The 15,524-nt window shown below is 44.9% G+C and overlaps 1 protein-coding gene across 2 annotated transcripts in view; it reads left to right on the top strand.

The window, feature by feature from the left end:
- Positions 1-15,524, top strand: part of AGBL5 (AGBL carboxypeptidase 5) — a 104,682-nt gene that overhangs the window by 75,702 nt on the left and 13,456 nt on the right. For both annotated transcript variants that reach the window (XR_011031297.1, XM_068279868.1), the window contains exon 13: positions 13,818-14,012. Coding sequence is in view for 1 of the 2 variants with exons in the window: in XM_068279868.1 (XP_068135969.1) it covers positions 13,818-14,012 (195 nt within the window). In the remaining variant the exon portion in view is untranslated. The remainder of the gene's footprint in view (positions 1-13,817; positions 14,013-15,524) is intronic.

Below are 15,524 nucleotides of genomic sequence, written 5' to 3'. Positions count from 1 at the left end.
TTCTCAGTTTATTTAACCACCAACTCCAATTGCTCTAACTCTTCGACTGCATAACCCTGGCTGAAAGTTTTAGTTTTTTTCCTTTCTCTGACCCATGCTTCACAGTCAGGGGCAGTACCTCTGGACCAACTCAGCTGACTAGTTTAAAGGACCATCTCAGCTGAAAGTTTAAAGCTGAAGTGAGAGGAATATGGAGGCTGCCATCTTTATTCTCTTTAAACAATACCAGTTGCCTGACTTCTGTGCTGATGCTCCACCTCAAATACCATAAGTCAGGGGTGCTCAACCTTTTTAGGCCCGGGGACCGCTATCTGACCAAACTTTTTTCTGGGGATGGGGGGGGGGGGGGGGGGGGGGGGGCATGGACAGTGTCGTGCGCAGCGGCTTGCGAGGGGTGTATCGGGTGTGGCGACATAGCTAGCATTGTTGCCCCAGTATAGGTAGTTTAGTTGCCCCAGTATAGCTAGTATAGCTAGTATAGTGTCCCAGTATGGGTAGTATAGTTGCCCCAGTATGGGTAGTATAGTTGCCCCAGTATGGGTAGTATAGTGCCCCAGTATAGCTAGAATAGTGCCCCAGTATAGCTAGTATAGTGCCCCAGTATGGTTAGTATAGTGCCCCAGTATAGCTAGTATAGTGTCCCAGTATAGTTGCCCCAGTACAGCTAGTATAGTGCCCCAGTATGGGTAATATAGTGCCCCAGTGTGCCCCAGTATAGCGCCCCAGTATGGCTAGTATAGTGCCCCTGTATGGCTAGTATAGTGCCCCTGTATGGCTAGTATAGTGCCCCAGTATAGCCAGTATAGTGCCCCAGTATAGCTAGTATAGTGCTCCAGTATAGCTAGTATAGTGCCCCAGTATGGATAGTATAGTGCCCCAGTATAGCTAGTATAGTTGCCCCAGTATAGCTAGTATAGTTGCCCCAGTAGAGCTAATATAGTGCCCCAGTATAGCTAGTATAGTGCCCAGTATAGCTAGTATAGTTGCCCCAGTATAGCTAGTATAGTGCCCCGGTATAGCTAGTATAGTTGCCCCAGTATAGCTAGTATAGTGCCCAGTATAGCTAGTATAGTTGCCCCAGTATAGCTAGTATAGTGCCCCAGTATAGCTAGTATAGTTGCCCCAGTATAGCTAGTATAGTGCCCCAGTATAGCTAGTATAGTTGCCCCAGTATGGGTAGTATAGTGCCCCAGTATAGCTAGTATAGTTGCCCCAGTATAGCTAGTATAGTGCCCCAGTATAGCTAGTATAGTGCCCCAGTATAGCTAGTATAGTTGCCCCAGTATGGGTAGTATAGTGCCCCAGTATAGCTAGTATAGTGCCCCAGTATAGCTAGTATAGTTGCCCCGTATAGCGAGTATAGATAGCAATTTTGGGTTTTCAAGAGCTGTATGCCAAAATCATCAATATTAAAACAATAAAAGGCTTGAACTACTTCAGTTGTGTGTATTTTAATCTAAAACATATAAAAGTCTAATGTTTATCAGTACATTACAGAAAATAATGAACTTTATCACAATATGCTAATTTTTTGAGAAGATCCTGTAGTGCCCCAGTATGGGTAGTATAGTGCCCCAGTATAGGTAGTATGTTGCCCCAGTATAGCTAGTATAGTGCCCCAGTATGGGTAGTATAGTGCCCCAGTATAGCTAGTATAGTGCCCCAGTATGGGTAGTATGTTGCCCCAGTATAGCTAGTATAGTGCCCCAGTATGGGTAGTATAGTGCCCCAGTATAGCTAATATAGTGCCCCAGTATGGGTAGTATAGTGCCCCAGTATAGCTAGTATAGTGCCCCAGTATGGGTAGTATGTTGCCCCAGTATAGCTAGTATAGTGCCCCAGTATGGGTAGTATAGTGCCCCAGTAGAGCTAATATAGTGCCCCAGTATGGGTAGTATAGTGCCCCAGTATAGCTAGTATAGTGCCCCAGTATAGCTAGTATAGTGCCCCAGTATAGTTGCCCCAGTATGGGTAGTATAGTGCCCCAGTATAGCTAGTATAGTTGTCCCAGTATGGCTAGTATAGTGCCCCAGTATAGCTAGTATAGTGCCCCAGTATAGCTAGTATAGTGCCCCAGTATAGCTAGTATAGTTGCCCCAGTAAAGCTAGTATAGTTGCCCCAGTATAGCTAGTATAGTGCCCCAGTATAGCTAGTATAGTGCCCCAGTATAGCTAGTATAGTGCCCAGTATAGCTAGTATAGTGCCCCAGTATAGCTAGTATAGTTGCCCCAGTATGGGTAGTATAGTGCCCCAGTATGGGTAGTATAGTGCCCCAGTATGGGTAGTATAGTGCCCCAGTATAGCTAGTATAGTGCCCCAGTATAGCTAGTATAGTTGCCCCGTATAGCTAGTATAGTGCCCCAGTATAGCTAGTATAGTTGCCCCAGTATAGTTAGTATAGTGCCCAGTATAGCTAGTATAGTGCCCCAGTATAGCTAGTATAGTTACCCCAGTATAGCTAGTATAGTGCCCCAGTATAGCTAGTATAGTGCCCCAGTATAGCTAGTATAGTACCCCAGTATAGTTGTCCCAGTATGGCTAGTATAGTGCCCCAGTATAGTTGTCCCAGTATGGCTAGTATAGTGCCCCAGTATAGCTAGTATAGTGCTCCAATATAGTTGCCCCTCTCCCCCCACCCCCACGGGGCGTGCTGCTGTGAAGCAAAATAAGATGCAAGAGAGGGGAATAAAAGAGAGGATGCGGCCGCCAGCTAAGGTAACGGCAGGGGGGGGGGGGGGGGGGGGCAAGAAGCTAGACCCGTGGACCACCAGCAAACGTCCCACAGACCAGTAGTGGGTTGCGGACCGGAGGTTGGGGACCCCTGCATGAATCACTGGCCCAGAATGAGCAGCAGATGTTGTGACTCAGGTGTGACTCCACTGGCTGCATGCTTGTTTCAGGTGTGACTCAACACACAACTAAAGCTAAAGTTCAGCAGGACAGCCAAGCAACTGGCATTGTTTATAAGAGAATGAAGATGGCAGACTCCACACTCCTCATTTCAGGTTCCCTCTAAAGCCCGGTCCATACCAACTTTTCAAGATGCCAGATTGACCAATAATATATACAAGTAATGTTTAGGGATGGTCAATGAGATGGTAATAATTCAGAGTTGATGAAAATGTTATGCTAATTTTATGCAAATGTTGACAAATTGGAAGTGGACCAGTACATCTCCCCCCCCCCCCCCCCCCCCCCAACATCTTTTCCTTAAAGGGGCACTATTGCGAATTTCCTGGTTTTTAGTCCGTTTAACATAAATATTTGTAAGTGGAGCAATGTTATTGCCACTTATTGTGGCTGATCAAAAGGATTTTTTACATTGCCATTAACCATTTTTAGCTAGTGAGTCACATCGGAAGATTTACCTTTCTGACGCGGCTTAGCTTGTAGATACTGCAGCCATTACAATTCCCCCCCCCCCCCTCTGGTCAGCCCAGCTAAGTTTAGTCCAACTTCTAACTGCACTATGGTGCAGCTACTGAGATCTGTGTAGGCTGCAGCCACCGTATAGGTCTATAGTTACATGCTGCCCGCTGAGGACCCCTTATTTGAAGCTGGCACAGTGACGGACACCAGTTGGTGTTTGTTGCTGTGGTAACCAGCATTCGGCTTTCTAATATGCGGCATCAGCGAGCAGACACAAGCGATATCCGCTGTCTTGCGCAAGAATGGATTATGCTAAGCCGCGTTACAAAGGTAAATCTTCCGATGTGACTCACTAGCTATAAATGGTTAGTGGCAATGTAAAAAAACCTTTTGGTCAGCCACAATAAGTGGCAAAACCATTGCTCCACTTACAAATATTTATGTTAAAGGGACTAAAAACCAGGGAAATTACAATACTGCCCCTTTAAAAGGAACTCCAGTGAAAATCACCTAATGAAAAATGGTGCTTAATTTTGACAAAAATTATGTATAAATGATTTGATCGGTGTTTGCCCATTGTAAAATAGTTCCTCTCCCTGATTTACATTCTGACATTTATCACTTGGTGACATTTTTACTGCTAGCAGGTAATGTCTGTGGAAGTAGCTGCTGCTTGCTTTTTTGGCAGTTGGAAACCGCTTGTAAACAGCTGTTATTTCCCACAATGCAACAAGGCTCCCACAGTGTGTTAGAACCATGGTCCTGACATCACACTGAGGGAGGGGTTTCACCACAATATCAGCCATACAGAGCCCCCTGATGATCCGTTTGAGAAAAGGAATAGATTTCTCATGGGAAAGGGGGTATCAGCTACTGATTGGGATGGAGTTCAATTCCTGGTTACGGTTTCTCTTTAAAGAGCACTGAGCACTAGGGAAAAATGCTGCTCATGGGGAGGTCCATTGCAGTTTTTTTGTTTGTTTTTCTTTTCCCTGCTGCTCTGTTCCCTTTAATAGTTCAACCCTGCCCTGCATTTTTTAACTCTCTCTGCTGCCATTTTCCATAGGTAAGGCATCTGAGGCCTTCTCCCGTTACCAGGCATCCACCTCCGTCCTGTGCTAGGACCGTGGCTCTGCTTTCTCTTCCCCCAACCCTAGTTGCTATTTCTGTGGGCATCCCACGAGTATTCCTGCACCGTGTGAACACTTAGCGTTGTGGGAGGAGCAAGATATTTCAAAACTGGATAGCAGAGCTGCGATCACACCCCCCAGGTTTGCTAGCTCAAAGGGCCCTTTTCCACTAGCAATCACAAACGCCAGCGATTGAGATTTTTCATTAATTCTGTTATGCGATTGTGATTGAGATTTTTCATTTGCATTGCATTATCACTCTAAAAATCGCTCCAGAAAGTGATTGCGATTTGTGATTTCCAAATCAAATCACTATAGTGGAAAATACTTCTCATGATTTCTATGATAAAGTAACAACCCTGGCGATTTCAGCTGTGTAGTGGGAAAAGGCCCTAAAGGACAACTGAAGTGAGAGGCATGTGGAGGCTGCCATATTATTTTCTTTTTAAGCTATACAAGTTGCTGGCAACCCTGCTGATCCTCTGTTAATACTTTTAGCCACAGACCCTGAACAAACATATACATATCAGGTGTTTCTGACATTATTGTCAGATCTCACAGATTCGCTGCATTCTTGTTTCTGGTGTTATTCAGATGCTACTGCAGCCAAATAGACCAGCAGGGCTGCCAGGCAACTGGCATTGTTTATCAGCAAATAAATATGGCAGCCTCCATGTACCTCTCACTTCCATTGTTCTTTATATGTTGTGTAATTGCAGTTGTGCTATGTACATACACCTGCTGCAAGATGATTTCGGTCACTGAATGCCTAATGCCCTGCATTTCTTAAAAACAAAACAAAAACAAACAAAAAAACCCTCCTACTACTAATTCACAGATGAGACTGCAGTAGTGTTGCAATTCACCAGCAACCATTGCAGAGGTTTGGTATTACCCAGGTCAGCACGGCAATTTCTTTTTAACTGTAGAAAAAAACAGTTTTGTAATAGTAATACCTTTTAACGGCTCACTGATAATGCAAGTTTTCAAAGGAACTGTGTCTAATGCAAAAGGCAGTACTAATGTAAAATGTATTAGTTTTACAAAACGTTTTTTCTACCTACATAATTTTATTGTCTAACATGGCACATATATTTCTTTTTGCTACTAATGGCTAAAACTACCGGTAATCAAATTACAGAAAATTCTTAATAACTACAGAATAGGCTCAGTCAAGAAATAAGAAAAACTTAAAGGACTACTGTAGGGGGGTCGGGGGGAAATGAGTTGAACTTACCCGGGGCTTCTAATGGTCCCCCGCAGAAAACCACTGCGCCTGCGTTGCCGTGTCGTCTCCGTGACCATGCTGGGCCTGCACAGTATGCTCCTGGTGACATTAGCGTGAGCGAGGCACTGCACTGCAGGTGCAGTGGTTTTCCGACTTTAAAGTCTGAAATTCCAGAAGTGAACCGGAGGCGGGGCCGGAGCACGGTGAGTGGCTGCGCGGGCACAGGATGTCTGCAGAGGACTATTAGAAGCCCCGGGTAAGATCAACTCATTTTCCCCCTCCCCCCCTGCAGTATTCCTTTAAAGGGAACCAGAGAGGAATGCTTTTTTAAAATAGAAAAAGTGTTTATACATACCTGGGGCTTCTTCCAGCCCCATAAGCCTGGATCGCTCCCACGCCGCCATCCTCCGCTTCCTGGATCTGCCGGTACCGGGCCCGTCACCTCTGGCGGACGCGGCCAACTGTCCCGCATCACAGGGGCTCCCTCCATACCCGTACGCATGCGGCTGCGCAGTAGGCAGCCACACGCGTACCTGTATGGAGGGAGCCCCCTGTGATGCGGAGAATTGGCCGCGGCCGACTGGCGGTAATGACGGGACCCGGTATCGGCGGTTCCAGGCAGCGGAGGACGGTGGCGTGGGAGCGATCCGTGCGTATGGGGCTGGAGGAAGCCCCAGGTATGTATACTTCATCCTCTATGGTTCCCTTTAAGTGAGTCAGCAGCTTTGCAGGTGGTAACCACTCCCCCTTGTTGAGGTTGTCGCTGATACTGTGGTCTTCATCTCCAGACACAACATCCTCCCGACATTTCCACTGTGAAAGCAGAAGTGTCGGGCAGATGAAGCAATGCGGCGAGATGGGTAACTCTCTGCCCTGGCCCCCTGCTTGCACACAGGTGGGTACAGGTTTGCTTTTCGCGAAACTGCTCGCTCATCCTTAAAGGGAACCTAAACTGAGAGGGATATGGATGTTTTCTTTTAAATCATACCAGTTGCCTGGCATACTGCTGATCTCTTTGGCTGCAGTAGTGTCTGAATCACACACCTGAAACAAGCATGCAGCTAATCCAGTCTGACTTCAATCAGAGCATCTGATCTGCATGCTTGCTGAGGGGCTGTGGCTAAAAGTATTAGAGATGCAGGAGAGTCAGGCAACTGGAATTATTTTAGAAGGTAAAATCCATCTCCTCAGTTTAGGTTCCCTTTAATAACTTGTGCAATTTTAGACCTTGAGTGTAACGATCGGTGTAACACAGAGAGGATCTGATTACCGGTGATCTGCAGTATCACTGGGAATACCAGATTATTGATGATCTGCAGTATCACCGATAATCAGATATATATGCTAACCTCTGGACACCTGAGTAGAGTAGTAGTGTTTGGTGCAACAGTAATACCTAGAGGACTAGGCCTCAGGGCAGTAAGGAGTACTGCACAAATTCCTTCCGGAGACCTGAACTTTCCCGGAGGAGGGAGTCAGGCTGAGAGTAGGAAGGACAACCTAGAGTGACACTCAGGAGGGAGTGTCACTACCAGGACTGGGAACCGCCTCTGACAGTAAGGTCGGTTCTCGAGGTCGGACAAACCAGGTCGTAACCACACAGACAGATACAGTACAGATTCAGAAGGCAGATGCGGGGTCTAATAAACAAGCAGGGTACGGCAACAGGGTATCAGAAATATCGAGGTACAGAATCAGGAGGCAGATGCAGAGTCTTAGGGCGAGCCAGGGTTCGGCAACAGAGTATCAGACTAGCAAGGTACAGGATCAGAGTTCAGAAGAATAGTCAGGCAAGCAGAAGGTCATAACAAATAATACAGTATAATTTCCTAACGCTAAGGTGTGAGATCCGTGGCCGTCAACACCTTTGGAAACTATGATAGAACACAGATACAGACAGGTCTGAGTGCTACCACGAAGTGTTCGCAACGCCAGACAACCAGCAACTGAACAGCCAGCAGTATATATACACAGATACTCTCCAGCACCTCCCTAAGTGCTGGACCAATGAGAAGGAGCAGAGTTGTCAGCTGACCGACCAGGTCAGCTGACCTTTTTCTGGCTGCCATATAAGCTCTGCCTCTCCGCGCGCACGCGCGTCATTCTGAACCTAGAGGGACTATGAGTCCCAGCCACACAAACAACGTCTTGCAACGTTCCTGCTGCCCCATGCGCGGGGTTGGTCGCACCGCTGGCAGCACTGCGCTGGGACAAAGTATCGGTAGCAGGGTCATGCGCGCTAACCGCCGCGTCAGACGCGGCGGTTTCTCTGCGTTCCGCCATGCCCTTCCCGGAAACAGCCGCCTCACGCTGTACAGAGGCGGCTGTCTTTCCGCGTTTCCTCACATTGAGAAGTCGATAGATGTAGTACACTTGGACTTTGCAAATGCTTTTGACAGTGTTCCCCTCCACAGCGTGGTGCAGAAGGCTAGGAGGAAATGTGTATGTAAATGGAGAACTGGTGAAAGGATAGAAGGCAAGTTCTGGTAAACGGATCGTACTCAAAATGGGGAAGCTGTCAGCAGTAGTGTACCACAAGGGCCATTGCTGGGTCCAATCCTTTTACATGTATTTTATTAATGATCTAGTGCAGGCATGGGCAAACTTGGCCCTCCAGCTGTTAAGGAACTACAAGTCCCACAATGCATTTGCCTTTATGAGTCATGACTGTGGCTGTAAGACTCCTGCAATGCGTTGTGGGACTTGTAGTTCCTTAACAGCTGTATGGCCAAGTTTGCCCATGCCTGATCTAGTGGATGAAATACAGAGTAATGCTGCCATCTTTGCAGATTACACAAAATTATGTAAAATATAAATACTAAGCAGACTGATGACATATGGCATTGTGATCTTGACAGCATGACTATATGGCCAGGTATATGGCAGACAACATTTAATAATAATAATAACGTTAGTCATTCACCTTGGTATGACATGCCAATGGTAGAGCACCATATAAGATAAATGGCTTACTGCTGGGTACATCACACTTGGAGAAGGAAGTGGGGATACTGGTTGAAAAGTTAAAGAAAATCTGTAATGAAAAAAACTCCCCTGGGGGGTACTCACCTCGGGTGGAGGAAGCCTCCGGATCCTATTGAGGCTTCCCCCGTCCTCCTGTGTCCCACGGCGGCGGAGAAAATCCTCCCGGAGCGGCGGCGATGTAAATATTTACCTTTCCTGGCTCCAGCGCAGGCACGGTATCCGCTCTTCCCACTGAGATAGGCGAAAATAGCCGATCCCCGTCGAGCCGCGCTACTTTGCAGGCGCAAGTCGCCTGCACAGTAGAGCGGACCCGACGGAGATTGGCTATTTTCGCCTATCTCCGTCAGAAGAGCCACAACAGCGCCCCTGCTGGAGCCCGATAAGGTAAATATTGCACAGGCTGTCGGATTTGTCGCCTGTGCGTTCCGGGGGCTGCAGCGAAACCGCCGTGGGACACAGGAGGACGGGGGAAGCCTCAATAGGGTCCAGAGGCTTCCCCCTACTGAGGTGAGTACCCCCCAGGTGCACTTTTTTTCCAGTACAGGTTTTCTTTAAACTGTATCCAATGCCAAGCAGCAGCAGCTAAAGCAAATAAAACTTTGGAATGCATGAAAAATGAAATTACAAGATGCTAGTATACTACTACTACTACTCCGGTGTAAATAACTTTCAAGGACACATCTGGAGTATGGGATACAGTTTTTGTGTGCTACACTATTGTAGATACAGTATGAATGTTTCAGAATAAGTGCAGAAACACACAGCTGAATTAAAGGAATGGAAGCTCTCGCTTACCAAGACAGCAAGAAGTTTTCAATCAGGATGATACCAGTTATTAGCTAAAGTAAAAGAAAGAATGAAGCATTTGGCTAATCAGCCTTCCTCAGGCTATATTCCTATTGACTGACAATCACACAGCTTATATACATTTGAACATCAGAAGGCGGTGCATAGATGTTTTTTGAAAACAAATATCATTCAGATGCATGAATTACAACATAACTTTAAATGGGTTCTTGTAAGGATTGTGAGGCATTTATGAGAAATAGACAAGACCCTTTGTTTAACCTTTAAATACAGCACATTATGATTGAGTCTGCTAGATATAGATACCACAAATCGAGTAATATATGGGCATCTTTAGGTATGTAAAGGTTCCAAAAAAGAAAATCTATGTACCTCCTTCTGATGTACAAAGATGTACAAATGTATATAAACTGTGTGCTCTAACTTTTTGACAGTCTGAAGAAGGCTTATACGTCGATTTTGTTCCCCTTCACGGCCAGAGCAATTTTCACATCACGCTCCTCCTGTTCATTCGCCAATAACTTTATTGCTACTTATCACACTGAAACGACCTATATATTTTTTGCGGGACAGACTAGGCTTTCTTTGGGCAGTACCTTTTGACAGGGAAGAAGAAGAAAAGAATTGCAAAAAAAATCGTAATTTCTCAGCTTTCAGCCAATGTAGTTTAAAAATAAAATGTGCTATTGAAGATAAAACACACATTTTATTTGCCTATTTGTCCCGGTTATTACATTTAAACTGCGTGCCTAGTACAATGTATGACAATAATATTTTATTTGGAAATGAAGGTGTATTTTTCCCGTTTAGTTTTTTTATATATATATATATATATATATATATATATATATATATATATATATATATATATATATATATATATATATATATATATATATATATATATATATATATATATATACTAGACAAATAATTACAAGCCTTTATTTACAAAAGCATCTATAATATACCCTCATGACATATATACTGTATTTAAAAAGTCCATAAGGTAACTCTTTATGTAGTTTTTTTAAATGTTGTAATTTGTTAACTATGGTGTAGGGGTGGAAAAGGTTAAAAAAAATAATAAATATTTATAACATTTTTTTGAAAGTAAAAGTGTCTTAAAGTGGTCTTAAAGTCAGCATTTCTACTTTGCTCTAAAAGCTTCCTTACAGCTTTAAAGCTACTATCCCAGATTTTTTTTTTAACAGAACATCATTGAAATGGTTAAACACAGCACTTTGTCCTGCTATGCAAAGGCTATTCAGCTTCAAATCTGCATCTAGACTGGAGATAAGTATCCTTGTTTACATTCCAATGTTGTTACATTTGTGTGTAAACACAGTGTAAGGACTGAAAACAAGGTCTCTGTGAAGCTCTCTCTGATTCAAGCACACACAATTCAGAACAGCTCAGTCGAAGATTTTAATATATAATAAAAAGCAGCTAGAATAAAATGCAATGCCAGCTTTCAGGGCAAGATAAACTACACCTTGGAAACTTATTTGTAGACAAACAATATTACTTGTGCACAAAAGCAAATATGATAACTGTATGGGTAATAAAAAGTAGGGAAACACATTTTTATTGAATGATATGTCAGCTTCAGACCACTTTAAGGTGTATTTGAGTGTATTTTACTTTTTGGCCACAACATGGCACTACACTTAGTTCACCATCTGCTGATAACAGTAAATAGGAACTAATGTGTGTGTAACCGTTTCCTTTCGGTGATGAATGAGGGCTGCAACTCACTGCCGCAAGCTTCCATTCATCACAGGCTGTTTCTCATACCCCGATCATGGAAGGACGGGGGTGCGACAAAGGCGAATGGAAACGGCGCAGGGATCGTGATTGGTGGCTGTAACTAAACCGTACGTATATATGCCCCTGATCTGCAAGTGAAGTACACAAGGGCGTATATATACGTACCAAGGATCTGGAACTGGTTAAAGAGGAACTCCAGTGAACATTTTACTGTTGGCAGGCGATGTAGCTGCTGCAAGGTTTTTGGCAGTTGGAAACAGCTGTAAACAGCTATTTCCCACAAAATTTCTAACTTTTCTTGTGGGAGGGGTTACTTGTGGGAGGGGTTTCACCACAATATCAGCCATACAGCGCCCCCTGATGGTCTGTTTGTGAAAAGGAACAGATTTCTCATGTAAAAGGGGGTTTCCGCTACTGATTGGGATAAAGTTCAATTTTTGGTCGGAGTTTCTCTTTAAGTTAGCCAAACCGTCCTGCTTTTACTGATGGCTAGCACGGTACAGTACTCTGTTGCTCTTACTAAGACAGATTACACAATTGGTTGTAAAAACCTGTAAATACATCCAGGTGATACAAAAGCCCATACACTGTATACTTTTTTCATTTTTTTTCAGAGTTATTCCGTTTGGTCAAATAGTTTTTAAAATTATTTTTGAGGTATCATACACAAACGTTCAATTTTTCCAAAAATCCAAGAAAAACGATCAAATGTGAAGAAAAAGGTTGGGCTATATCAGGGGTCAGGAACCTTTTTGACTGAGCGAGAGATAAATGCCACATATTTTAAAATGTAATTCCGTGAAAGCCATACAATATGTTTAACCACATGAGGACCGGCTGCGTTTTTTATTATCTGTGCTGCATGGGCTCTTCAGCCCCCAGCACAGATCAGCAGGCAGGCAGGGCGATCAAACCTCCCCCCCCCCTTTTTCCCCACTAGGGGGATGTCCTGCTGGGGGGTCTGATCGCCGCCTCCACTCACGTGTGCCTAGCAGGGGGGGGCTCCTCAAAGCCCCCCTCCGCAGTGCTATTCCCCCCCTCCCTCTCTCTCCCCTCCTCTCTATGGGCGGTACAGGACAGCGATCAGTCCTGTACCGCCTCTGATAGGCTTCAGCCTATCGGATGCCGACGATCCCCGGCCAATCAGAGGCCGGGGATCGCCGATCTCCTTTTCTTCCCCGCGTGTTCACATTTCGTCTGTGAGCCGCAATCGGAGGCTCGCAGGCTGTTCACGGAGGCCCCCGCCATGAACTGACATGGAACGGCCGCTCGAATGAGTGGCCGTTTCCATGGAAACACCACTGCGACCAGCCGCCGCCTATCGGCGTTAGGTGGTCGTTAAGTGGTTAAAACTGGGACAGTAGGGCTCACATCCCTGTTGCCATGGTGATGTATACAGTTGATCAGACAGGCAGTGTCAGACTAGTCTTCAGCTTCTCTTGGGTTTCAGCAGCAATTTCCGAGAGAGCCAGAGTGGAGAAATACCAACTAACAGCTTGTACAATTAGCTAGCTGACTTGGGGGTTGATTCACTTTGTAGGACGAGTTTCCCGCACCTTGGACCAATAGGCTGCCTATCAACTGACAGGCAGCCTATTGGCTTAATCAAAGTGCGGGGATCTTGTCCTACAAAGTCACTTGACCTGACGGGGTCCAGAGTGGGACAATTGGAGCAGCCGTTAGTTTTGGGGTAGCGCGAGTAAGTTAGTCGTGCATGCAACAGCAGTAGCGTGCCTACTTTGAAAATGTTACTTGCGCTGCCACACTAAGCTGTGCTACTAGAGCCGTGTATATTAGTGAATCACCCCTACTGATTTGTATGTGAGCCAGATGTAGCCATTAAAAGAGCCACATCTGGCTCCAGAGCCATACGTTCCCTACCCCTGGGTTATATAATAGTATTTTCTTGTACAGCCTACCATACACTATGCAATTTCAGAACCAATCACCCACATTTTTCCAACATGTCCGATCAGATTTTTATTGAAAAAAATTATTAATCATTCCTTTTTCTTGATTTTTTTTTTTTTTTTTTTTTTTAAGAGTCTTTTCAATTTTCACTCTATTCAATCGTTTTGGTCAAATAAACGGGAAGATTAAACGATTTAATTGTACCATGTATGGACACCATATGTCTGTACAAAGGACAAGATGACCTGATATTCTCCCTGGAGCTTTTACCACCTGTTTACAGTGAAAGTCATTAAAATGTGGACTATCTTACCATAGGAATTAATTATGGCACATTCTCGACTTGCATTGGAAAATACTTTGAAGGGCATCCACAGCTAAGGCTGCTAGATGTAGGAAGATGACATCTCAATCTAGATGATGGAAGATGGACCTTAAATAACCTATCAAGCCTGAGTTTGGGATAAAGTCTATAACTCCACCAGTATGTTTTGGGGGTTTAGGAGGATACACCCCCCCAACTCATGGAGAGCATACAAATTCCATCCACATAGTGTCCCGTCTATCTTTTGGGAACTTCGTTTTGCATGACCAAGTTTTCATTTTTTTCCCACAGAAACGAGAGCTCTGGAGAAAAGACGTCAACATCACCAGTCGTTACTGCGAGCGACTGTCCACAGCCCACCGAGCGGCCATCATATCTCCAGCTCCCAGGCACCTCAGGCCACGCCCTTTCTCAGCCGAGGGTGCCCACGGACCACACTACACCAGAAGCCATCCTCTTCCCACCCAGCAACACTCACCATGTCAGGTCGGTACCCATTTCACCACCACCACCCTGTTTACAATCATGCCATCTCTGCAAGCTGTTTCCATAGAGCTCTTGGGAAAAGACCGTCATCTGTGCTGCCCCCTAGCCTGACCATCTCCCGTTTCCTGAGACACAGGACCAGCTACTGGGCAATAATGGCTTCCCTTTCCAACAATGGCTTCCAATTAAATATTTCTAGGCTCATTCCATATGCCATTAAAGGGACGCTGAGCAGTGAAAAAAAAAAGGAAATTGGACTTACCTGGGGACTCCTTCAGCCCACCGTAACCCACGAGATCCCCCAGCATCCTCCTTGTCCCTTTTCTGGTCTCGCTGGTAGCTCCGGTAATCCAGCGACTTTGGCTGAAGTCGCGCATGCGTGCTCCCAGGGCATCATCAAGCCAATCGCCGTAAGCGCCCTGCGCATGCGCAGTTCACTCTTTAGAGAACCGCACATGCACAGGACGGTTACGACATCATCACACTGGGGGCGCGCACCGAGACTTTAGCCGAAGTTGTACCTTGCGGGCTATGAATGGAGGGGCTGGGTCCCCAGGTAAGTCAGATTTCCTTTTTTTTTTTGCTTTAAATGTTACAGGTTGTGCGCAGTCAGTCTCTGTAAAACTGTAAAATTTAAAATAAGTGCAAACACAGACAAATAAGAAGTACATTTTTTTTTTCAGAGTAAAATTGGCCATAAATTACTTTTCTCCTATGTTGCTGTCACTCACAGTAGGTTGTATAAATCTGACAGAAGTGACAGGTTTTGGACTAGTCCATCTCTTCATGGGGGATTCTCAAGGATTTACTTATTTTCAAAAGCACTTAGTGAATGGCAGTTGCTCTGTCCAACTGCTAAAAAACTGTGTAGTGAGCAGGAAAGCTGGTCAGCATCATTGTTTAAATCCTTTTTAGGGAATATCTTTATAAAGAATAAAAGCCTTGCTGAGAATCCCCTATGAAGAGATGGACTAGTCCCAAACCTGTCACTTCTGAAAAAAAGTACTTCTTCTTTGTCTATCTTTGCACATATTTTAAATGTTACAATTGTTCGCCATAGTGCCCCTTTAACTGCAGGGGTTTAACTATGAATAATAAAGCTTGCAGCAAATCTTTGATGTGAACCCCCATAGCCAAGGAGCCTACAGAGTCTGCCAGAAATCCTATAGGACCTCCACGACCCAGGTGTCCCCCACACCTGTGACTCCTCCACCCATTAGAAGTGTGGCCACAATAACACCAGCTCTGGAGGGGCAGCCTCGTATTGAAATGAATGTGGAGGCGAGGCGCTAATCCCGACATTACAGACTTTCTGTTGTCCCCATTTTTGCCTGATGAAGCGGGCTTGACCTGCGAAACGCGTTGCATTTCTGTTTGGGGTACCATATAAATAAATGTGTTAATTTATACAAACAGGAATTCTTGTTTGCTTTTGGGAGGCAAGTCCACCACTTCCTCCAAGCATTTTTAAAGGTTTTACGAATTTTTATCCTGTTGGCGCCTCTGTTCCAC

The sequence above is a fragment of the Hyperolius riggenbachi genome, chromosome 4 (assembly GCF_040937935.1).
Source record: "Hyperolius riggenbachi isolate aHypRig1 chromosome 4, aHypRig1.pri, whole genome shotgun sequence".
Taxonomy (NCBI): domain Eukaryota; kingdom Metazoa; phylum Chordata; class Amphibia; order Anura; family Hyperoliidae; genus Hyperolius; species Hyperolius riggenbachi.
The sequence above is the reverse complement of the archived record's forward strand: the minus strand, read 5'-3'. Positions and strand labels throughout refer to the sequence as shown.